General features: G+C 40.8%; 1 protein-coding gene across 1 annotated transcript in view; it reads left to right on the top strand.

The window, feature by feature from the left end:
* The first annotated feature begins 14,841 nt into the window (after positions 1-14,841).
* The window catches only part of MGAT4B (alpha-1,3-mannosyl-glycoprotein 4-beta-N-acetylglucosaminyltransferase B), a 210,510-nt gene continuing 199,394 nt past the window's right edge, over positions 14,842-25,957 (top strand). The window contains exon 1 of the mRNA XM_075210020.1: positions 14,842-15,151. Coding sequence (XP_075066121.1) covers positions 15,055-15,151 — 97 coding nt within the window. The 5' untranslated portion in view covers positions 14,842-15,054. The remainder of the gene's footprint in view (positions 15,152-25,957) is intronic.

Genomic DNA, 25,957 nt, shown 5'->3' with positions numbered 1-25,957 from the left:
CTACCTATTTGTTGAGTTATTGAGTTTTATGGGATCTTTTGTGGATGAGATCCTGGGTGTGAGGTGACTGTTTGCACCAAATATTTCCAGTGTGTTGTTGTTTTGTAAATTGTATTCATTTCCTTTGCTAATTTTACCTGTTAACTAACATATCTTATATAAGAAATAAATAGCAGCCATAAGAGATGTAATTTAGCAATTTACCAACTAACTGAAGCCGGGTCAGGTGGTAAAAACTACTCTAGCCGTTGATAGCAGCGGTGAAGGAGTTCTGTGCCAGTCTAATCTCTATACATGCCATGCACATGCATAAATGTTGAACTGGGGGGAAGGAGAGAAGAGCATCCAGAAGATTCCTGTCTGGCTATGAAGATTCCTATCTGGCTATGAAGATCCCTTTCTGGCTATGATTTCACTAAAGGCAGAGAGCAGCTTTTCAGATCTTGTTAAACTGGACTACACTGCAGTTCCCATAGAAGATATGTGGACTGCGGTACTGAGAGATAATTTAGCGAAAGTTGGATATATATGTGATATCTCCTGCATTACACTGTTGTTAAATGACCTAAATATTACAATTGCCTTAATCATAGTAACATAGTGACATAGTTGATGAGGTTGAAAAAAGACACCAGTCCATCAAGTTGAACCAATTTTGGATCTCCTGCGATCCTGCACTTATATTTGAAATTGATCCAGAGTAAGCAACCGCCAATATGTTTCAATTGTGAAAATCCCCCCAGACTCAATATTGCAGTCCTATTTTTACCCTATATCCACTACTATTCTTCATTTTAATTAACGGTCGTATCCCTGGATACACCTTTCCTCTAAAAATTTGTCTAACCCTTTCTTTTTTATTATTATTATTAATAATTTTTATTTATAGGGCGCCACAAGGTGTCCGTGGCGCCGTACAGGGACAAAAACGAATTACAATACAAGGTGAGACAGCACAGTACAGTAAACATAAAGCACAATAACTCAGTAAGCTCAATGCACAGCTAGTGAGGGCGGGGGGAGTATCCGCAAATGAAGGGGCACAAAAGGAGGGCGCGGAAGACAGGGAGACCCCCAGAGGGGGGAGAAGGGCCCTTGAGAAGGAGGGCAAAGTAGCTGGAGAGCAGAGTTAGATGTGGGGGAAACAGGAGGAGAGATGGCCCTGCTCAGAGGAGCATACAATCTAAGGGGAGGGGTGGACAGACGGAGAAACGCAGGGGAGAGAGGGAGAGTAGAGGGACGGAGGCAGGGAAGGGGAAAGAAAGGGGAGAGGCAGAGGATAAGGTACTTAGTTAAGTGGGAGACTGGAAGGCTTTAAGAAAAAGGTGGGTTTTTAAAGCCCGTTTGAAACTGGACAGGTTAGGGGAAGTCCTGATGGAGGGAGGGAGCTTGTTCCAGTGGAGGGAGATATCTTAAACATATCTATTGAATCTGCCATCACAAGCTTCCCTGGCAATGAATTCCATATCTTGACTGCCCTTACTGTAAATAACCCCTTCCTTTGCTGGTTGTGAAATTTCCTCTCCTCTAACCTTAGGAGGTGACCACGTGTCCTGTGTATAGTCCTTGGGGTAAAAAGTTCCCATGAAAGTTCTCTGTATTGACCCCTAATGTATTTGTACATAGTAATCATATCTCCCCTTAGACGCCTCTTTTCTAAAGTAAACATGCCTAAACTGGCTAACCTCTCCTCATAACTTAATGACTCCATACCCTTTATCAATTTTGTCGCACTTCTCTGAACCCTTTCTAGTTCCAAATTTTCTTTTTTATAGAGTGGTGCCCAGAACTGTACTGCATATTCAAGATGAGGTCTTATCAACGATTTATACAGTGGCAAAATTACACTGTCTTCCCTTGCATCTATGCCCCTTTTTATGCATGCCAATACTTTGTTTGCCCTTGCAGCTGCTGCTTGACATTGAGCACTATTGCTAAGTCTACTGTCTACGAGCACTCCCAAATACTTTTCCATTATAGATTCGCCTAAATTAATTCCACTTAAATTAAGGCAAATAATGTATGATAAACAGCCCCTTAGACTTGAACCACTTCAGATTAACATTTTCAATCTTATGAGCAATCAACCACATATATGTTAACTTTCTTACAATTCTTTAAAACTAAATAGATGATGTAATATTCTGCCCTATTGAAAATATTCTCTGACATATATCTAACTATAAATAAGAGAATATATGCTGTAACAATTCTTCTTCATTAAGGAGTATACATGATACACACAAAATAAAAAACTATATATATATATATATATATATATATATATATATATATATATATACAGTATTTACTGTATATAAACAGTAGTGGACAATACATAGACCATTTGATCTGGTAGGCTACCTAATTGATAAAATCATATTGTGCCATTAACACTGTTGTATTGCAGCCTAACTTAACTCCAATTGCTTTGTCTGCAGGGTCTAGTGCAGCCTGTAAGTGAATTCTGAATTGTGGCTTCTTCGGTTAGGAGCCAAATTCAGAGAGGCACCGTCCTGTGGCATGGGCAGTCAGAGCACTCTGAGATTTCCAGGATGCAATGCACCATCCATGTTCATTGGAACCAGTCCAGTGCTACTGGGAGGTTCTCCGATGCTGCCTCCCTGCAATCCCCATGCTCAGTACTATACGACAAGGCTGCGCCATCACAAATCCATGCTTCTTCAGTGGACCTTAGGAATAGATTTACCAAACCATCTAAAAAATTAAAATAGAAGAGTGGATTGGTTGCCCATAGAAACCAATCAGATTCTAGTTGTCATTAATATAGTAAAGTATAGCTAGAATCTAATTGGTTGTTATGGGCACCACCTCCACTTTTTCTTTTTAGAAGGTTTGATAAATCTACCCCCTTAGTCTGATATCACAAACCCCTCCCCTTGCATCCCCACTGGGTACATACATTTCATGTTTTGTGTTATATATTTATCTTATTCACAAGGTGCACTGCACCAGCAATACATTAGAATTCGTGCTTCGGCATATGCTCCAGAGGAGAAGGAAAGAAGACACAGCCTCATGTGAAAAGATAGGAAAAGCAAGACAGAGTATTCATTTAATTCTTAGCCATATTTGTATTGCAGACGTAGGGTCTTGAAGCAATAGTTATGTTTAGTCCTAGAGGAAGGCTATCAGTATTTGTAACTTATATCCCTGGTCTCGAGAGCAGATGATTTGCAAAGAGAGTTTGAGGCATGAATGTGTAGAGATAAAGCACAAGTGGCTTTTATTCAGGAATGTATCAAAGATTAATGTTCTGTGGCCAAATCTATAGATAGTGATCATGCAGGTCCTATTTCAACTTAATTAAATTTGTTGCGAAAAGTCTCCACCGCTTTGTTTACGGAACCTAACTACAGTCTAGCACAAAAACTGAGGACATGTAACATTTGTTAGTGTGACAGAGGTATTGCAGATATAGTGAAACTTTAACACATGAATGTTTCTTTTCAATTAATTATAATAAATGCAATATGTAGACTTATCCTCATGTATCCAACTCCCATTAACCCATAGACTATAAGCTTGCGAGCAGGGTCTTCTTTCCTCTCTGTCTGTATTACCCAGTATTGTCTATTACTACGTTTGCCCCCAATTGTAATGCGCTACGGAATTTGCTGGCACTATATAAATGAATGTTGTTGTCGATGATGATGATAATAATAAATTTAGTTAAGTTTAAGCTAGAATAATTAATTTCAAACCAATATTTTCAGGGATTCCCTTAACTCTTTATCAATAAAAAGTGGACATATTGTACAATGCAAACAAAAGTAAATAAAAAGACATGAATTAGAATTGGCCTTGTTTAGAGTTAGGAGTTAATCAAAACTAGGAGCAAATTTTCACTTAGGCAAAATCATGTTGCTCTGCCGGGGGTTAAAATGCAGAAAAAAATTACAGTTGGGAGGGGGCATGTCCCAACTCAACTCTAAATTGCAGTGTAAAAATAAAGCTGTCCAGTATTTGTGTGCTACATGTAAAAGCAAGCAGTAATTTCTCTGCATGCAAAAATATAAATCAATAAATGTATTTGCACCCTTTGCATAGCAACACAGTTTGTCCAGGAGCAAATTTGCACCTTTTTTTAAGCTAAACAAGGACCAATATTCTTTCATGGTGGCAACATACTTCACTTTACAATTTGGGAATTTTATGTACAAAAAAAGAGTAGCAAAACATAAACACACACATAAACAGTAGGTCAAAATGACAGCAATTTATGAGAGGGATAACAATTTTATTTATCTAGTAACAAATGACCTCTAACATTAGCGCTCTCCCAGTCCAGATATGTGTGGGTGGGATGAGAATGATCTATTCGGGAACTGTGAGTGGGATTGAAGAGTTGAGCTGCACTTGAAATCATTGTGGAATGAAAGTGCCTCTACAATGAATAAAAAAAGCTTTGCAATTGTGTAAAAATAACGTGAAAGTAAATTTATTAGAGCTGCAATTACAACTTTTTATATGGCTAAATATTATTTGCAAAACGTCTGGCCTACTATACTTGCACATGTAAGCACTGGTACAATATCATTCATCATTTTTTTTTTAACTCTTTTAATTGTATGTAATACAAAAAATAACAATGAAGGCATAAAACGTATAAAACAATCCAGCAAACTTATATACAGTATCTTGTGATTATCTTTAGTGATCCATCTTACTTCTACAGTAACATAATACAATAGTATTTGCACATTTTGGGTAGGACCCTGGAATAATATAACTAACAAGCTTGACTAAAGAGCTTTTAAATAAAATTAACAAAAAGTATATAACATAAGTAAAATAAATAAAAATAAAGGATAAAAAGTAGAAGCTAAACTACTACAAGTAGTAACCCAGCTGACTAAGTCAGATATGACCCCATTGATTGAATAACCCCATTTTTTTTATAGAACTGTGTGACCCCCATTTCTATATCAGGAAGTGTAGCCCTTCTGTCTAAATGAAGTGTGTCCAATAAAGCAATCTTTAACATGCCCAGGAGAGGGAGAACCGGAGATGTCCAGTGTCTTATGCTTTGTAAACACTGAAGCATTTTCAGCCAATAATTGGGCAAATCAGCCAACATACAACCATTTGGTCGGAAGTCGGGTTAGTGTGTATAGTGATACAATGGTCGAAAGTCGTGCCAAAGTGTTGATTGTCGTCTCATTTGGTTGGTCGTACTGTTTAATATTTTCCGACCAATCCACCCAACGATCATGTACTGTGTATAATTTTCTGATTGATCCACGACCAAGTGGCGATAATTCCTTGAACTGCGACTCCTTTGGGGACGTGTGTATGATAATTTTGTCGCTTCCTGGAGGGTCAGTCTTTCGTTAATCATCTAAAACGTGACTAGTGTGTACGCATTAATCTTGCGAGCGATCGGACCTTCGGTCAAAGGGAAAGTCTTTGTTTTTCAGTGTGTACCTAGCCTTAATATCAGTTGTTTTGCAATGTCTACTATTACAGTCCGTAATGCTAATTCTATTTCCCATTGTTTGAAGTTGGCAAACAGGAGAGCCTCTGGGTCCTTCCTTACTTGCACATAAAATCTATTATCGATAAATTCTATAACCCTGTTCAAAAATTTGTCAATTTTATCTGCAGTTTCAATGGTTATAAGTGTTATGTTTGCCCGTTGTTTCTCCCCCTAGTAGAGGGGGAGACATGTCCCTGTTTCGCCCTCTACCAGGTGTTTGTGCTAAGACTGGGATTTATACGATCTGTTCATTTTTTTAATCCTAACCTCCTGCAGTCTTTCCGAGCTTTGGAATTTTAATGTGATCTCAAAGTGGTTCACCAAAGATTCTGGATTGTTTGTGTCAGGGGCAATCTATTGCCACGCCTCCTGAGATTTTGATCAGAGAACACTCGGTTTGGTATGTATGTCTGCCTATTAGAAACATAGAATTTGATGGCAGATAAGAACTGCTTGGCCAATCTACTCTGCCAATTGTTTTATTAACCTATGGTAACCTCAAACCCTTTTTGATCCTTTATTCTCTAGAAGGATATACTTATGTCTATCCCAAGCATGTTTAAACTGCTCTACTGTTTTAGCCTCTACCACCTCTGATGGAAGGCTATTCCAGTTATCCACTACCCTTTCTGTTAAGTAGTTTTTCCTAAATTTTCCTCTGAACCTACTTCCCTAAAGTTTCAGTGCATGTCCTCGTGTTCTAATACTTCTCTAACTTTAAAAAATGTTTCCCTCCTGTACCTTGTTCAAACCCTTGATATATTTGAAAGTTTCTATCATAACTCCCTTCCCCTTCTCTGTTCCAAACTATATATATTAAGATCTTTTAGTGTTTCCGGGTAAGTTTTGTGCTATAGGCCATGCACCCTTTTAGTTGCCCTTCTTTGTACAAAAAATATCCTATATGTATTTGATTTTACACAGTTAATCAGGGACTCTAGAGTATCTGGGCCATGCAATTATCGTTTATTGCTGATGATATGTAATGATGTAATTAAAGATTGATGGGGATGTCAAATATTCCATTTAGTTGTTGAAAGCTATACATATATCCCCCTGGATCAAATACATCTTTTGGTAGCCACTGTACTTTTGCTTTTCCAAGTTAGTGATAGTGACAGATATTTCCAGTTTACTAAGATTTTTTTTTTTACATATTTTCTATAATTTAGGGTACATGAATGTGTTTGGTGGGATTGCTGTTCTGTACACTCCAAAATATTTAAATTTGTTTGAGGACAGTTTATATTGAGAGTAAAATATGATCAGCCCTAATAATGGCATTAATATGGATTTATTGATGTTAACTCTGTAGGCGAAAATAGAGCTAATTACTCTTAATAGGATCAAAAATAACTGGGACTGAATTCTTACTCATCAAGAAACACGCTCAAACTTTCCAACTCCTCCCATAAGCTGGTTTACCCCTTGGCCTGTACATTCATGTACATCCCAGTAAACATTAGTGTAGCTGTACTGTGCAAAAGTAGTCACAAGATGTCACTTAAGAGCACCTGCACTATGGTTTTGCACATTTTGTGGTTCGTAGATAGTTTTTTTATGATCAAAATATACATTTTACAATGTAACACTTGGACCCTTTCAACTATTTAATTAGGTAACGATTACTGGTCACTGTGACTGTTTTTTTCTAGCTTGCTGTGATCTTTGCAATCTCTTCAGCTGGCCAAGGTCTATTGCTGACACTTACTTAGATGTTCTCAGGAAAATTAACTAAACATAACATATATATATATATATATATATATATATATATATATATATATATATATATATATATATATATATACATACAGTCTACAGTGTTATGGAGGTTGATGTAATTAGTGCAGATTGCATTATGCCTTCATTAACTATTATGCTTCACAGACTTCAGGCACTATTTTCAGATTGTTCTGAACTGTGCAATAATTACTTTAACCGAAATGTTGCAAAGCTGAGCTAACCTAGAACCTGGAGGACCACATTGGCCACATTTAGAATTAAGATACATCGAGCTAGAAGGTGCAATCTTGCACCTTGGCAAAAACTATGCTGCCCTGTGGGCGGGGGTACAGGTTTAGGTTTGAGGATGGGATTTGGGTGCTCTCTAGCGCAACTCTAAATTGCAAACTCTAAATTGCAATGTTCAAATAAAGCTGCCCAATGTGTGTGTGCTACATGCAAAAGCAAGCAGTATTTACCCTGCATGCAAAAAGATTGGCATTTGCAGCCCTTGCATCGCAAGTTGCAACATGCTTTGTCCAGGTGTATATTTGCACCTTTTAGCTGGCTTTGTTCCTATACCGAAATAATGCCCATCATTGAATATGCTCTTTCTGTTGAAACCTCCTCCCTCATAATGGACCTAGAGAATTTCTCATTTCATAATCATTAGTCATATTATTTGGTTTTCCTTGTGATCAACCTACTTTTGTGATAGATATTATTCTCACATCTTTGTATAATTTTGCAACTCATGTTAACTTTTATCTATCCCAGATGGATACTCTGAAAATAGTGCAGCAATGGGATCATGGATCTTGGTGCTTGCAGCAGTAGCAGTGGAAATCTAGGGTCAGAACACAGCACTGGAGAATTGAGCATGCAAAAACAAGCCCTTAGGCTATTGCAGGATGCTATTAAGAGAGTAAAGAGACTTTATTTTTATATGGTCAAAATCGATTGCAGCTCATCATTTACAGTTGAACGTTTTCCATTTCACTGTATAAAGCTTTCAAACTGATAACCCAGTTTACATATCTATGAGGAGGAGGAGGAGGAGTAACATAACAAGTTATACAACCAGTACAAAACCATTCAGACATGTTGGATCCATGCAGGTTAAGCACTATTGTGTAGCGGCGGGCTTTAGAGCAATATAATTGCTGACATCTTTACAGAGTTTGATAAAAAATTACTTTTTTGCATTTTAAATTCTCTTACTCAAACAAATATTTACTTATAAAGCGTAAAACATTCAAAAAAAAAGGTCAAAACTGAAAATATAAACATAGGGAAAATCCCAGAGACAAACCTTTAAACTCTGGGACTTTCCCTGGAAAGTAGACAACTGTGTGGGGAATTCAATTAGCTGCGAAGTGTCTTGCACCCATTCTGGAGACACTTCTACCGTAGCAACTGTAAAATGTGCATCCGCGATGCTCTGATGAAAATTGCGGCTAATTGAATTCCCCCCTATGCATTATATGATTCTCCAAATATTATATTTAGAAAACTTGGCTATTAAAGATGACTTGTTGTTTATCAGTATCTCTTTCTTGGATTATGCACACTGTTATATTGTGTATGTGATGTGGTAATAATGTGTGGTATTATACATAGTGTAAGTGTAGGTGGTTGTGCATAGTTGCAAATTTGTCATTAATCTTTAGTCCGAACTTTAGACTTTTACCCCCAGAATATCCCAATTTTTCTTTCTTGACCAACGATACAATCAAATTAATCTTTTCTGCATTTAAGGTGCAATTTTTACATTTATTCTTATTTCTGTTTTTTATATATACACAATATTGCATCTTAATCATATTTATAATTTATGGAACAGTAGTATTTAAAATGCAAAAAAGTATGTTGTAATTAAATGAAGGAAACTAGATATAATCGGTCCACTGTGAAAATATTGTGTGTGATGTTCTTAAATGCGCCGGCTCAGCAGTAATGTATCCCTGGATACTACTTTGCAATAAAGACAACTATGGGTTGTATACAGTGTGTTATAGTAAAACAATAGTGTAGGAGATTGTGTATTGTGTGGTACTATAAATGGCGGTGTGCTGTAGCAACATAGTAGTGTAACAGGTTGAGTAATGTTGTGTTATTCATTAGTATAACAGGTTGTATACTATGGTATTATGTGTAGCAGAGTGTTATGATTATTTGTGCTAATTTTTCAGCACTGGGCAACGGCACAGCAAAGGGCTGATGCAGAAAGAGTACTACACCAGTTTGCGTAGCATATCTTGTGTGAAATCACTCTGCGCATGCCCAAGAAACGGGCTCACACATATGCGCCCATGCAGATTTACGTGATTCTGCAACTTACGCCAGCTTGTGCCTAAAGAGGCAGGACGAGGGCCTAATAACGTATACCAAATACGGTAATGTTGTTTTTTTTCTCACAATTACAAAAGAGCGCAGACCAAGAAAAAGACACATATATGCCTATGAAAGCTGTATTATATGTGGGTGGTCAGAGGGCAAGTGCAAAAAACATGGGCACAAGTGGGACGTAACTGTCTCTGACATGTGCCTGGTGTAAACCATGCAATATGCTATTAGTGCCAACCTGTACCAATCTTAAGATGCGCACAGCTCAGCATATGGGTGTAAATACGCTATTTTTACATCCAACGTTTTGGAGTGAAAATTATATCAATTTTGTGACAAAATGTACACCATGCCCTAAATGTATTGTTTTCTGCCTGTTATATATAAATCTTACAATCTATTTTTATTCTCTAGCGTGCATCATGATAACAAACAAATGTAACAGGTTGTGCATTGTGTGGTGTTAATAGAGTGGGTGATAATACAGTGTACAGTTATGTGGTAATAGAGCAATATTGCAGATTGCGTGGTAGACAATATTATACAGGAAGCTGTGGCTTGGTAATAATTAATTGTAAGAAGCTATGTATAGTGTGGTCTTAATATAGTGGTGTGGTAATGCAGTGTAGGGTTGTGTAGTAAAAAAGTACGATAACAGGTTGTGTACTTTGTGGCACAGACAGTTTAGTTTATTATTATTATTCATTTTATTTATAGGGCGCCACTAGGTGTCCGTAGCGCCGTACAGGGACAAACAAGTACAATACAAGGTGGGACAGCACGGTACAGTAAACAATAAGCACAGTAACTCAGTAAGCTCAAAGCACAGCTAGAGAGAGGGGGAGGGAAGACCAGCAAGCGCTGGAGCCCAAGAGGAAGGGCGCGGGTGACGGGGAGACCCCCAGAGGGGTGGGGGGAAAGGTAGCTGGAGAGCAGAGTTAGAAGTGAAGGAAACAAAATTAGAGATGGCCCTGCTCAAGGGAGCGTACAATCTAAGGGGAGGGGTAGACAGACTGAGAGACACAGGGAATGAGAGGGAGAGAAGGGGGGAACGGGGGCAGAGTCAGGGGAGGGGGAAGAGGGAGGAGAGGCAGAAAAAGGAAGGAAGTTAAGTGGAGACTGGAAGGCTTGAGAAAGAGGTGGGTTTTAGAGCCCGTTTGAAACTGGACAGATTAGGGGATGTTCTGATGGAGGGAGGGAGCTTGTTCCAGTGGAGGGGGGCAGCGCGGGAGAAGTCTTGGACACGCGCATGGGAGGAGGTGATTAGAGGGGAGGAGAGGCGATGGTCATTGGCAGATCGGAGAGGGCGGGATGGAGCGTGAATAGAGATGAAGTTGGAGATGTAGGGAGCAGTGGAGTTGGCGAGGGGCCTTGTATGTGAGAGTGAGGAGCTTGAACAGGATTCTGTAGGGGAAGGGGAGCCAGTGAAGGGCTAGGTAGAGGGGGAGACAGAAGAGGAGCGGCGAGAAAGGAAGATAAGCCTAGCGGCTGCGTTAAGAACAGAACGAAAGGGAGCGAGATGAGAGTGGGGGAGGGCCAGTGAGGAGAAGGTTGCAGTAGTCCAAGCGGGAGATGATCAGAGAGTGGATAAGACATTTGGTGGCATCTTGGCAGAGGAAGGGCCGAATGCGTGCGATGTTACGCAGCTGGAAGCGGCAGGATTTAGCAAGAGAGAGAATGTGAGGGGCAAAGGAGAGAGAGGAGTCGAGGATGACACAGAGGCAGCAAAGTTGGGGGACAGGGGAGATAAAGGAGGAGCAGACAGTGATAGAGAGGTCAGAGGGGGAGGAAATATGAGGGTGAGGAAAGACAATGAGTTCGGTTTTAGCGAGGTTGAGTTTGAGGAATCTAGAGGACATCCAGGAAGAGATGGCAGAGAGCAGGCGGACACCCTAGAGAGGAGGGAGGGAGAGAGATCAGGAGAGGAGAGATAGAGTGAGTGTCATCAGCATAAAGGTGGTACTTGAGGCCGTAGGAGCTGATGAGTTCACCCAGGGAAAAAAAGAAGGTGGAGGGGTATAGAGGAAGAGTAAGGGTCCAAGAACAGAGCCCTGTGGGACCCCGACTGAAAGGGTGGAAGGGGGGGAGAGAGACCCAGAGGTGTGACAGAGAAAGAACGATCAGCAGGTAAGAGGTGAACCAGGACAGGACAGGGCCGGAGAGGCCAAATGACTGGAGGGTGTGGAGCAGGAGGGGGTGGTCGACGGTGTCGAAAGCTGCAGAAAGATCAAGGAGGATAAGAAGGGAGAAGTGGCCCCTGGCTTTAGCAGAGAGGAGGTCATTGGTAACTTTAGCAAGGGCAGTTTCGGTGGAGTGAAGGGGCGGAACCAGACTGGAGAGGATCAAGGAGGGAGTGAACAGAAAGGTAGGAGGTGAGACGGCTGCAGACAAGCCTTTCGAGTAATTTGGAGGCAAAGGGGAGAAGATATGGGGCGATAGTTAGAGAGAGAAGTGGGGTCGAGATTAGGTTTCTTAGAATGGGAGATACGAGAGCTGTTTAAAGAGGAGAGTGGAAAGATTAAAGAGGTGAGCGAGGTGGGAGCAGGTGGTGGGGGAAAGGGAGCGAAGAAGGTGGGAGGGGATAGGATCCAGGGGACAGGTAGAAGGGGGGGAGGAAGAGATGAGGGAGTGGACTTCTTCACCCGTGGTGGGGCGGAAGGAGTGAAGGAAACGTAGCTAGGGGAGAGAGGAAGAGTAGGGGGGGTGGACGAGAGAGTGGAGGAGGAGATGTCAAGTCGGATGGACTCGATTTTAGAGGAGAAAAAGGGGCGCGAAGTCGGGTGGCAGTCAGGGGGGAGGGGGAGGAGAAGGGGCCAGGAGAGAGCTGAAGGTGGCGAAGAGGCGGCGGGGGTTAGAGGACTGGGAAGAGATGAGAATTGAAGAAAGATTGCTTAGCGAGCGAGAGGGCAGAGCTGTAAGAGGAGAGGATGACTTAAAGTGGAGGAAGTCAGCCAGTGAGCGGGATTTTCTCCAGAGGCGTTCAGCGGTACGGGTGCATTTTTGTAGGAAGCGGGTAAATTTGGAGTGCCAGGGTTGGAGTTTAGAGCAGCGAGGGTGGACGGAAGTGGGCGGGGGCAACCGCATCGAGAGCGGAGGTGAGGGGTGTGATTGTAGAGGGAGACGCCTGGTTGGGGCAGGCCTGGGAGGAAGGGAGAAAGGAGAGTATCGAGAGAGGAGGACACAGTGGCTGATCAAGAGCGTCAAGATCGCGAATGGACAGAGTAGGTTTGGGCTGGGGGCGGGGAGCAGGTGAAGAGGAGAGTGAGAAGGAGGAGATGGTGGTAGATAGAGGAAAGGGAGAAATGGAGAAATCAGAGAGGACTACAAAGGTAGGAAAAGTCAAGATCAAGGGAGTGACCAAGGCAGTGGGTAGAGGAAGAGGTCCACTGAGTGAGACCAAGAGAGGAAGAAAGGGTGAGCAGTTTGCTGGAGGCGGGGTCGGTGGGGTTGTCGATGGGGAAGTTAAAGTCGCCGAGGATGATGGAGGGGAGGTCAGAGGATAGGTGGTGGGGAAGCCAGGCAGCAAAGTGGTCAAGGAAAGGGAGGTGGGGGCCAGGGGGGCGGTAGATGACAGTGTCGCGGAGATGGATGGGTAGAAGAGGCGGATAGAGTGGGCTTCAAAGGAGGAGAAGGAGAGGTAGGGTTCAGGAGGGATGACACGAAAAGTACAGGTGGAGGAAAGGAGGAAGCCCACTCCACCGCAGGGCGGGCCCCAGGTCTGGCGGAGTGGGTGAAGGAGAGGCCACCATAGGAGAGGGCAGCAGGGGAGGCAGTGTCGGAATCGGAGAGCCAGGTTTCGGTAAGGCCAGAAGGTTTGAGGGAGTTGGATAAAAGAGGTCATGGATAGCAGTCAGTTTGGTTCGGACGGATCTAGCATTCCAAAGGGCACAGGAGAAAGGGGAGAGGAGAGGGGGAGATGGAAATGAGGTTAGCAAGATGAGCAGTGCGAGGGGAAATGCGGGGAGGAGAGGGGAGGTGGGGCGGGGGTAGAGTAAGGGTATGGGGCGAGAGCGGAGAGGCATGGTAAGGAGAGAGAGGAGGAGGGAGGGCAGAATAGAGGGTGGAGGGTGGGTGACCTAGAAGAAAGGGAAGAAGTCAGTTAGAGAGGCCAAGTAAGAAGGTGAGAGAGGATGTGGCGTAAGGGCATGGAAGGCCGTGAAATGTGAGATAAGTAGAATGACGGTTAGAGAGAGAGAGAGAGAGACAGCCGCAGGGGAAGGAGAGGCAAAAGACGTGAGCAAGGGAGTGAAAAGAGAGTGAGATAAGGACGGTAAGATAGGCCTAAGATGGAGTGAGAGAGGATGAGGCATAGGAGTATGGCAGGCCGTGCAGTATGAGCTGAGGGGAGTGACTGAGGGCAAATGCGACAAAGAGATAATGGTATGCAAGAACATGGGAGAGAGAGAGTAAGTATAAGGCAAGGGCATGAGCAAAAACAGAGAGGACAGTAAATAACAGTAAATAAAGAAAAATAATAAGAAAATAAAATTAAGTAAAAAGTAATAAGTTAATAAGTAAAATAACAGTAAGTAAAGTAAATTAAGGAGGCAATAAATGGCAGTAAATGTAACAGTAAATAAGAAAAAAATAAAAATAATATAATAATAAAAAAATAGTATAGTTTAGTTATACAGGACAGTACAGCATGGTATATTAAGTATAGCAGGTATGTACAGTGTGGTGTTTATAGAGTGGTCTGGTATTACAGTGTAAGGTTATGTGGTAATAATACAGCAGTATAGCAGGTTATGTACAGTGTGGTGTTTGTAGAGTGGTCTGGTATTAGTGTACGGTTATGTGGTAATATACAGCAGTATAGCAGGTTATGTACAGTGTGGTGTTTATAGAGTGGTCTGGTATTAGTGTACGGTTATGTGGTAATAATACAGCAGTATAGCAGGTTATGGTATACGTGGTACAGACAGTATTATACTGGACTGTATGGTAATAATGGAATGTAGCGGATTATATACACTGAGAGGTGAGGTATTACAGGGAGTATACAGCACTATATCATGCTGTGTACTGTGCGGTACAGACCGTATAATAATAATGAAATGCAGCAGTGCTGTGTGGTGTTTATAGACTGCCGTGGCACAGGACATCACATTGTGATGTCTAGCACACGGTGTACACATGGTCCTGTGTGCCCGTTACACCGCTCTGTGAGCTGTTTATGTGTCGGTGTCACTGGAGCTACATGACGTCACCCGGAACTCGGCGCCCGCCAGAGTGGAGTGCTCGCGGCCGCCGCCCCCTTCGAGGCGCGTGATTGGGTCTGTGCGCGCTCCCGTGCTCAGTGCCGGGTTCCCGTGAGCGCGCCTGGCTGTGTCTCTCTATCTGTCCTCGCTCCCGGGAGCTGTGTTCTGCACGCCGCGGACAGACAGAGAGAGAGAGGGGTACACCGGACACCTTCCACCCCCTCCCCGACCCCCGGACATGCAGCCGCCCCCGCCCAGGCTGAGGAGCAGCAGGAGGAGGAGATGAGGCTCCGCAATGGCACTTTCTTGACTCTGCTCGCCTTCTGCTTCTGCATCTTCCTCTCCCTGTCCTGGTACACGGCATTCAGCGGGCAGAAAGGTGAGCACCGGCCTCCCATGGTCAATTCCTTCTAGTCACCCCTGCACGAAGGTCATTCTGGGGTTACCCTAATGTGTTGTACTCCGCCCTCTTTTGTCAGCACTGTTCTTGGCATATGTGGCCAGCTGTGCCCCCTGGTATGATTGACAGGAGCAATGGACATCCCCAGGTTATGATGTTTGATTGACAGCATTTTCTGAATATGCCTAGGTTGTGATTGGGGCAACCCCTGGCATGTGTTAGGAGTCCTGTACACCCAGGCTGTGATGTTGGCACTGATTTAATGTTTAGGAGTGCTGGGTATATTGAAGCTGTGATGTTGGGCACTGATTTAATGTTTAGGAGTGCTGGGTATATTGAAGTTGTGATGTTGGCACTCCCTGTCATGATTGACATTTGTGCTGGGCATCCTCAGCTTGTGATGGTCAATTACTCTGCTTCTCCTGCATGTGGTGAATGTAATATGGTGTCTGATTATTGTTCTGTAGTTAAGTGGGTGTTGGGTCAGGTTGTTTCTAGAGGTTAGCATTCAGGAGAGTGACTGTCTAGCTGGTCTCAGGCCCCCACTGAGGCTCGCCTGGATGCATCACTGGTAGCATCAATGTTGATATCTTTACTTGCTCTGGATGACAGCCACATACAATATATTGTATGGTATAAGTCCTCCAGTAGACTGCACTCTTATTTATAAACATCCTGTGCTTGTCCCTTGACTATTTTCTTGATATTTCATTATGATCTTTAATTTGGCAGTGTATTTTCTGAATTACAACATGTATATTTCAGCACTTCTCCACATTCCCTATATCTCTATCACTCCTGTCTGTACTATGTTTAACATGCATCTCTGCTTTTATTAATGTTGTCTTTACAAGTCTTTGAGGTTTATTTTGATATAGTTTTGAGAAAGCAAACGCTTATTTATTTTGTAAATATATGTTTGGATACAAAATGTGTTCATATTTACAAAATATGCCCTTTGTCTATATCCCCAGCCATGTTTCTCTTCATCTGTGTGGTCTATGGAACAACACATTGCCTCCTTATGCTAGTGTTCTTTTAAGTTATTATTATTATTATTATTATTATTATTGCTCCTTTTTTTGTATAGGTGCTTTAGGTTCCAATGAATAAGTGTAAAATGAAGGCATTGCTGCTGGACAGTGGTGCAACTCTTTTTTTTTTTTTTATTGTGACATATCTTACATGGGATTTTTTCTGCTATCATGTTCCGTGTCTTCTAATTCAGAAAACTGGGGCTTTTATCCTGTCCTATGAATCAGTATAGGACCTACGTATTTTAGTGTAAAATTAGAATAAATTTATTCCCACAGTCCTAAGAATAAAAATATTTATAGTGATGGAAGATAAAGTTAATAAAAGACAGTCATGCCAGACTAATCTGATGATTCTATGAGGAAGCAAGTTGTAAACTGGATCTTGGCAGTCTCAATTGTTGTGATGTATTTAGATTTTGTGAAAGCATTTTGATACAGGTCCAAATAATAGTGATTTATAAAATAAAAGCACTGGGACTAGGGGAAAAAAATTTGTACATGGACAGGGAACTGGTTAAATGATAGGGAGAGGAAGCAGAGGGATGTTAGAAGTAGAAAATATTCAAATTGGACTAAATCTGTAAGTGGGATATCTCAGGGGGGTCAGAAGTGGACCCTCTCAATCTTCATTCTTTTTGTTAGTGATCTTTAGAGTGTGTAGGAAGTTCACAGACAAGGACAAAAGTCACTACTGAAGGATTTACACCAAATGATGAGTCAGGCAGAAAAAAATGACTGAGAGGTTAAATCTGCTGATGGCCGGGGTAGGGGAGGGCAAGTCTGGTAGGGAAAAGGACTTTGGTATAGTTGTCCTTAAGTTGAGAAGCAGCACCCACTCCCAGGCAGATGCTGAATAAAATACTGGGGGGTATATGTATCAAGCTGAGAGTTTTCTGGCGGGTTTGAAAAACCAATCAAATTCTAGCTATCATTTATTTAGTACATTCTACAAAATAACTAGAATCTGATTGGTTGCTATAGGCAACATCTCCACTTTTCAAACCCACCAGAAAACTCTCAGCTTGATACATTTACCCCCAGGATGCTTAAAACTGAACTTAGATACACATGAGCTGTAGATGTGATTTTGTCTAGCATGCTTCTTGTACCCTGGACTGTAGAGGTGACAAGGGGACATACACCATAGCTGAAGAGTAATGTTTTTTACGACCAAAGGATTTTATAGTGAGTGCTGTGGAATTTACAGCAGAGGGAGCTAGTAAGGGTGGGATCACTAGATGGATTTTTAAAATGGATTAGATGTTCATACTAGCAGTGGTATCAATAGTTATAATGAGAAAATTAAGCAGTTGGCATAATTGATCCAATGAATTAATCTGATTGCCATCTATGGGGTGAAGAAGGATTTTTTTCCCACTGTGATGTTAAATTGATATATGTTTATGGGGGTTTTCTTTTGGCTTCCTCTGGATCTAAACATCCCGAATTTATAAAAGATTAAACTTGAGGGAGCCTTGATTTTTTTTTGAACCTCACTATCTAAGTAGCTGTAATCTATTACACTTCTGAAACAGGGAAAATCACTATGGTGGGAATATATATAACCCTACCTTGTTATTCTTTGAATCCCTTCAGCACAGCCAGCTGTTTCTCTATGTTCCTTGTCATGCATCAGTGGTCTAGCAACAGCCTCTCATTCATTGATTGCAATACCTTCCCTAGCATTTTACAACCATACCTCTTCACCTGTCCGTGCATGCTTTATGTTTGCATTCTATTGACTGGAATGGAAAAGTACCAGAAACCAGGCAAATTCAGCTTAAATGTATGGCTTAAACTTACTATCTTACTATGGCTTCCTAGCTTGTCTGTAAATGGTCTGATGGCAAAATTCAAAATGCTGGAATTAAATGTGTTGTTTTATCTTTTAAAGTGAAGCTCCTTTGTGTGTGTGTGTATCTCTCTCTCTCTCTCTCTCTCTATATATATATATATATATATATATATATATATATATATATATATATATATATATATATATATATATATATATATATAAAATTACAACCAGATGGAGTTTTGAACCTTTATAGGTTTTGAATAGCAGTAATGGTAGTTTATTTTTACAGCTTTGTGTGCCAGTAATATGTTTTATTAATTTTCCTTTAAATCTTAGTTTTTATTTTTGGATAGAGAACTGCGTTTTGTTTTATCTTTTCAACGCTTCACCTTGACTTTGTCTGTACATATCTGTAAACATCCTTGCACATCATTAGTCTAAAGATTTTAATGAGTCATCTCCTGGTAATAGTCACAATAATTAGCATGAGCAGTGAACTTTGTACACCTATATTCAGAAGTAGAAGACAGGGGATATACTTTTTTTTGTGTCTCACAAATGGTAAATCTAAGAAACCAATATGCCTTATAGATATTCTGTATTTATCTTTAAAACAAAAATGACTGAAATATTCATGGTGTGTTGGCTTAGAGAATGGTTTTAGGTATGTTTTGATAAAGCCAAGAAGCACCTTTCTAACTCTGTCTGTCATTTGTATGTACTCATAAAATGGGCCCAAACTAGCTTTTTGCCTTACGGATGCCTTTCAACATTTGTCACTTATAAAATAACTGATTGAACATAACATACACTTAATCATGAGGATCATCTCATACAAGGAGGCTTGCGTTGGAATTTTGTTGTAAAATAGTGTTCCACTGTTCCTACACAAACTGGTATTGGTCCTGTTTTGCAAACTAAACAGACCAAAAAAAAAGTACAAGAGATTTGTTTTAGATGTTTGCCTGGATTTTGTATGTGTTTCTTTGACAAACATCAGTGAATTTTTCTAGTCTAGTCTACCCAAAAGTATACATTCTTCTCTTGGCTCACTCCTGGGAGCAATGTTCTCTAAATGCTACTCATTTGTTATTTGCTTTATTTTTTTTTTTTATTCTTTTATTTTTTTTTGGTTGATTTAGTTAACTTTTGCCTTTTATATGCAACTATAGCACAGTTTTTATCCATTGGACTGACTTATTTTAAACTGGTCTGGGATAGATGAGGTATTACAGGGAGTATAAAGTTTTTTAATAGTTTTTTTTTATTGCGAATTGTGCAGTTAGCTTGCAAGACTATCAAATTATCTCTTATCAATCCTGTGTTTTGTTTTTTACTTTTGCAATCAGTGGTTAGAATCTCTAGATATGAGTGTGATATGTTGAAGTACAATCACATGATCAGCATAATCATGTGACCGTAAAATTGAGCTGTTATAAGCAATAGAACTATAAAATTGAATGCATTTCATACATATATCAGTCACTATAATCCCTTAAATATGGACACAAATATTGGACATTTACACAAATATTTTTTAAATTAAGATAAAACAAGTAAATTGTGGTAAACACTTGGCAGTTTGTAAGCCGTTAGCATTTTTTTTTAACGTTACATTTGATTTAAGGATCAAGTAAAACCTTTATTAGACATTAATATACTTCAGAGCTTGTGTATTGCTTGAAATAATATGCCTGGAATAAATTAAGTGTTTATATTTGGCATGCTGTTTACTACTTGACCCTGTTGTTACTGCGTTAGGGTGGTCCTCCTGTTCCTTGCATGGCTCTGGTGCAGTGTAAAAACCAGGGAACTAATAATTGTCTGGCACTGTCCTAGGTGACAAAACTGCTTTGTACAGATTGGGGATTGGTGGATTCACACAGAATAGCATAGCCAGCGATGTCATAACTGATATATGGTGCTTTGCCATAAGAGATTTTTGTTGTATATTACAATCCCCCCCCCCCCCCCCCCACCCTTTCGTTCCTGTTTAATGACCTTGGCATAAAAATTGAATTATTGTGTTAGTACTAATGAGAGAGTATGTGTTTCAAGAGCTGGGTGAAACTGAAAACAAAGGTTGAGCCCGCTTAGCATCCCCTCTCCGCTATTATAAACTGTATATGATACTTTTAAAGTTAATGGATGTCTTAAATTTATATTATTGCAACTGTTAAATGTCACCAGGGGGGTTCTATAGAACTTGCTATATTGTGTACCATGCCCTTTAAAGAGCTATAATCTTTTGGGCATGCTAGGGTGCCCATGCCACCAGCGCCATAGAGATGGTTAACACCGACCTCTGGTATTATTCTTGCAGGAATTTCCTCATTAATGGTCGTCCATATTTTGCAGGAAGTGCCGGTCAGCTGGAAGCATGATCTCACCCAAAAAGATTGGTGAGGGTGGTAAACATGAGGTGTTTTTAGATACTCAGATACCTGGTTAATCATGCTCCGTTGTGTGGATAACTTGGACCCTATTAAGCAGTTGACATGAGTAGATTTCTCGGACCCAAGCCTGCTGCCTACGTGAGGATTGAGGGGCACTTGGTGAAAGTCCCTCTACTAAGCAGGACCCAATTTGCAAAGATTTTGCAATGTAAGCACCCTCCAGATGGGAACCAGGAGGGAGATGAAAAAGGACTCATCCCTGGTAAGAGGAATCTTCTATTTTGAACAGTGCTGACAAGGGGTTACAGCTCTTGTTGCTCTGGTCTGGGATCGCTGGAAGTAATTGTGGGTTCAGCTGCAAGACTGCAGATTATGCCACTTTGTGAGCCTGCTAAAATCAAGGAGACCTCTGGCTTGGTCCCAACCTTGCTGGTAGAGGTGCATCCATCAGCAGGATTTGTGCATTAGAATAGTGTTATGTGTGAGGTTTGGTGCTATGAAAAGTGTGTTTCTAAAGGCTTAGAAGGTTGTACTTTGATGTGACGTTTGCACAGTGTGCCTCTGCACACCTATGTGCACTTCTAGGTTACAGAGGGTGTGTGTGCATCCTGAACTGCATTGGGCAGACAATAACTGCACTTTGTCCTGCTCTGTGTATGTCAATATACTATAGACTAGATTACACTGGTTTAAAAAAAAAAATATATAAAATTGTGTGTTCAAAAATAAATAGGCACATTCCATACGTAAAGGTAAAAGAAATGAGAAAGCAAATGAATAGTCATCTATGGTGATTTCACTAAGTGTTGTCTTCGGGAGATGTCCTTGTGAGCTTGCTGTAACACACCTTCAGTTCAATCAAATGCACAAAAGCAAATTTGTCTGTGATGGGTGAGAAAACGCTCTATTACACTTTACATTTTGAAAGTACTGGCATAGAAAGATTAGCCTAAAAAGTGCATTTGCCATTTGAAATTGAAATTGTTTTGTGTTTAGTTGTCTGATTGTACAAGTAAAGTAGAATTCCATGCAAAATAATTGCAGTGGCTCATCCTGTCGTCTTCTAGACAACACTGCACAGATCCATTTTTAATTCTGGAAGAATGTAGATTCATGGGAACTGTGGCACTGTGACCTTGAACTATGGGGGTGTCTGACATGGAAATCCTTAATACTACTATTTGGTTGGTGGGTGTGAAGGATGCATTGAGTTCTTTACAGTGTTGTGACAGGATGGACCTCCAATGCCACCCTGTCTGTTGTGTTGCTGGGGATTAGCTGGGCTTGCCTTCACAACGTCCCCCTTTTCTTTATCCCAAATGTGTCCTCTAACCTCAGTAGGAGGGGCTTTTGCTGCTGCCATCACTAGGCTCCTTCTCCAGCACCTAGAATCACTTCCTTCTGGGTAATTCTCGCTGCTAGATGGGCACCTGGGCTGCTGCCCCTGACCTCTTGCCTTCAGATCAGGGTTGCTGTGGATGGTCACCCCTGGTCTATCACACTGGCCAGAGCTGCAGGTAGCGAGCAGAGCGTTGGTACTGGAATGCTGGGTCCAAACCTCAGAACAGCCGGATAACAGATTAGATTGGTCTAATCTGTAGGTCACAAGAATAACAGCAGGTAAGTGCGGGTCAAAGCAGGTTCCTTAAGCAGTGATGTTTATTAGCTCAGGAAGTCCAAAAAAGGACAGTTACACACTAGTTTGAGATACTAGTGATATCCAGAAAGTATATAATACTACATTACATGGTCAAACAGTCCTCCTTTTATACAGATTTACACACATGTTGTCAGGGGGTAGCCCAGCCCCCTAATCCACCCAGGCATCGAAACACCTCCAATCACATTAGATGATTTAACATCCGGATATAATCTAATCTTGGATCTAACACCGTTTAGCTTTCACACCAACCTGATTTCCTCAAATTTGCTTTCTATTTTGTTAGGAGGTTTCCTGTCTCTCTAACAAGACATGCTAACAGGTAACTACCCCTTCCAAGAAGGTGTTTGTCACTTCTGAGATGAAAAGAATTAACTTAATTTAGGATTTCTTTCCTCCTTTCTTAACACATTTCTATCACCATGGCTACAGCACATTCCCAATACATAAATATAATACAGTATCAAAAGCCATACATTTGCAATGTTCTAAATTAGAACACGGCACTAATAATTTAAATATATTTCTACAATAAGTTATTTATAAATGATCCAGCCACAAGTGTCAACAACTTTTTTTTTTCCTAAATTATTTTTATTAGTAAAGTTGTAAAAAATAAATACATCTGAAAGTATATTTATATTCAGCTATTGTCTGTTCTGTTTTTCAATTAAACATTTGAAAGAAGAGAATAGAAATGAAAAGAAAATTGCAAAACTTGTGCTAGTGCCATCCAATGCCTTTACCTCCTCCTGGCTTGTTAACATTATCTCCTAAGTCCTTGGAAGTTTTTGAGGGTGTTGCAATAAACCAGATGTTGGAGATAATTACAAGGCAACACATTAGGTCAATACATAGATTTAAAAAAAGTGTGGAAAAAACAAACAAAGCAATCAGACTCAAGAACAGGGAGATGCAACGTGAAGTAGCCTGCTCAGAGGAAGAGTGCAGTCCCTCCTCCTCCTCCAGGTCTGCACTGTTCAGGGGAGGTCACGTGATGCAGAAGTATTCTGCCCCCATTCTAAAAATATCTTTCCACACTGTTCTACTCCATACTCAGTAAATGGAAGAGGAGTCTCTTTCAGTTTTACTTTTCTTTGTAATGTTTTATCTCCACTCCAATTTATATTTCTGCATCTGTAGATTAGGTTTCATACTTGTCATGTATGCATTCTTAATTAACATCTATCTTTTTAAGTATTTGACGATTAACTGATGCTCTTGTTGCCCTTTGTGCCCAGAAAGAAAATTTTGCTCAAATATGGTTTCCCTTTCTAGTAAACAATATAGCCTGTTTTAGCATTGTGATAAATGCCTCTTAGCGTTCACTTTTGGCATGTGGTGGTAATGAGTTGTACTTGCTGTCAGTGGGTGTTCAATTGGGGACACTCTATTGACTCCAATGTGTCCACTTTTGGTGAATTCAAATAAATGGAGAATGCAGGGTCCAGAAAACGATGCTGTACTGCTAACGCTCCCAACCAAGTTAGCCCTTTTCTCTGACGACTTGCTGGCAACGATCACCAACCCTATGATCTCATTGCCCAATTTAATGTTTGAGTTTGAGAAGTTTGGTGCAATGTCCAACTTCAAAATGAACTATACTAAATCTATGGCCCTGAATCTTTCCATCCCACCACACGTCTTAGAGGGTCTCCGATGTTCCTTGTCTTTCTCTTGGCATCCCTCTCAGATTAAATATCTAGTGGTATTGCTACCGAGGGACCTCTCTACCTTGTATAGAATCAATTTTCTCCGTCTAATCCCCAAGTTCCGCGCGGAACTTGGAAGTTGGCACTTCTCCTGGTTTGGGAGGATGAATAAAATTAAAATGAACTTTTTACCAAAGCTTTCGTATCTCCTTTAAACCCTCCCAATCCACATCTCCAGGTATTTCCTCAATCTTCAAAAGTTGGTCCGCTAGTTAGTATGGGCTGGTAAGCCTCCCAAGTTTCGCCATGATATTTTATATAGGCGGAAGACACAGGGAGGCCTTCAGCCAATCATCTTGCTAAAAATTATCAAGCCATACTCCTTATTGGTGTCATGGAGTGGACTAGGGCAGCGACTTCCAGGCAGTGGGTTCATATTGAAGGTCAGGCGATGGGTACTCCTACCGACATACTCCCCTGTTTGCCCAAATTTCCACACTCTTCCCATCCCACTATTGGCCCCACACTTCACTGCTGGGCCAGGTTGCAAACTTTGACCTTTATTTAATCTCCACTGTCTCCCCTCACCCCCATGACCAGCAATCCAGGAGTGCCCACCTAGATGGTCCCCTGGCAACTATATGCATTCTATATGCAACTATATGCATTCTATATGCAACTATAGGCATACATTCTATATGCAACTATAGGCATACTATATGCATTCCCATTTGGTGTGCCCTCCTTTGCAAAGTTGCTATAACATCATGAGGAGCCCCCCCCTTGCTCTTCTTCTCGTTTTCTCCCACCAATCCTCTCTACCCTCCTTCCTCCATCTATCTCTTGTCTGTCATGTATTGTTTTACAGTTTGTGTAAAATGCATAAGAATTTTATTGATGCATTAAAAATGATGTACACTTTGCCTAAATTAATGTTTGCACAAATGCATACCTGTATACTATAAGTCCATAACATTATTATTATTATTATTATTATTAATAAAATCATATTGCCATACTATTATTATCCACATAGCAATAATATACTCTGGGGGCCCATAGCGCCCAATTGGAGTCTAGCTATCATTTATCTAGTACAGTCTAGAAAATGATAGGTAGAATCTGATTGGTTACTATGAGCATCACCTCCAAGTTCTAGTAAATCTTTCCCTGGGTAGAGTACAGAGAATACATACAGAGAAAGAGGTTAGAGGACTCTGCTTGAAAGCTTGCTTATAGGAAAATAGGAGTTTGATACATGTTGTTAAGTGCCACAGATTGCTTGTTGGTGGAGCCAGATTACAACAGGGAAAAAAGTGCTTAGTGTGGCTTTATGACCCAGTCACACAGCAATGTTGGTTTGAGTATAGAAATAAAATAAGTTAGGTCTTGAGTGAACTGTGTACAGGGGTGGTAGCCTGTTGACCCTTTTTGTGATTTCCTAACATCTTGTTCTGCACAAACGTGTGTTGTCACACATATTGTGCATACACATGGACTGATAAAATAAATTGTGGAGTGCCAAATACATTTATTGCCTAACCAGAAAGAAATATCACACTTTCACACTGCTCAAATGTCATATGATCTTATGAATTTGAGACATTTCTTTAGCGGGGTAGTCATTGCTTATCCTGTCAGTGTTTGTGTTTATTGGTGTACCATGCAGATATTGATTTTCTGTATGATTCATCTTTTCAAAGGACATTTTGTCCAGGATAAAGTCAGTCTCCACTGATGGAGATTCGGCTCTGCACGTTGCTGTCATGCTGTGAGTAAATGGGGGGGAAAAAATGATGAGCTTCATTCATTTAGAATGTGACATTTGTGTACAGTTCTTAATGGCTGCTTAGATAAATGTTACCAATATCTTCTTTCACGAGTTTTTAATATGATGGTCACCACTCCCAAATAAAATGGCTCCCCATGCTATTGGGATTTCAGACAGGAAGTCGTCTTTGGGTGTATTCACATTGCTATATATCAGACTGTATATTACTGAACAATATACAAGAAATAACTGGTGTGTTTATGCTTTGCTAAATATGGCAAACATGGTCTCTCTCACCCCTCTGCAGCAGGCTGCTATGTTTGGAGGGACAGTGACTGACGGGCAGACTTGCTTTGCAGAAATGTGCTGTGTGGATTGATTGAGTCCTATACAGGGTCAGATCACAGCAGCTCAGTTTTGACTTTTTGACCTGCATGAGATCCCGTCAGGACATGTCCTAAATATCTA

This window comes from Mixophyes fleayi, chromosome 4, assembly GCF_038048845.1.
Source record: "Mixophyes fleayi isolate aMixFle1 chromosome 4, aMixFle1.hap1, whole genome shotgun sequence".
NCBI lineage: Eukaryota > Metazoa > Chordata > Amphibia > Anura > Limnodynastidae > Mixophyes > Mixophyes fleayi.
This window is presented reverse-complemented; position numbering and strand designations above follow the sequence as displayed.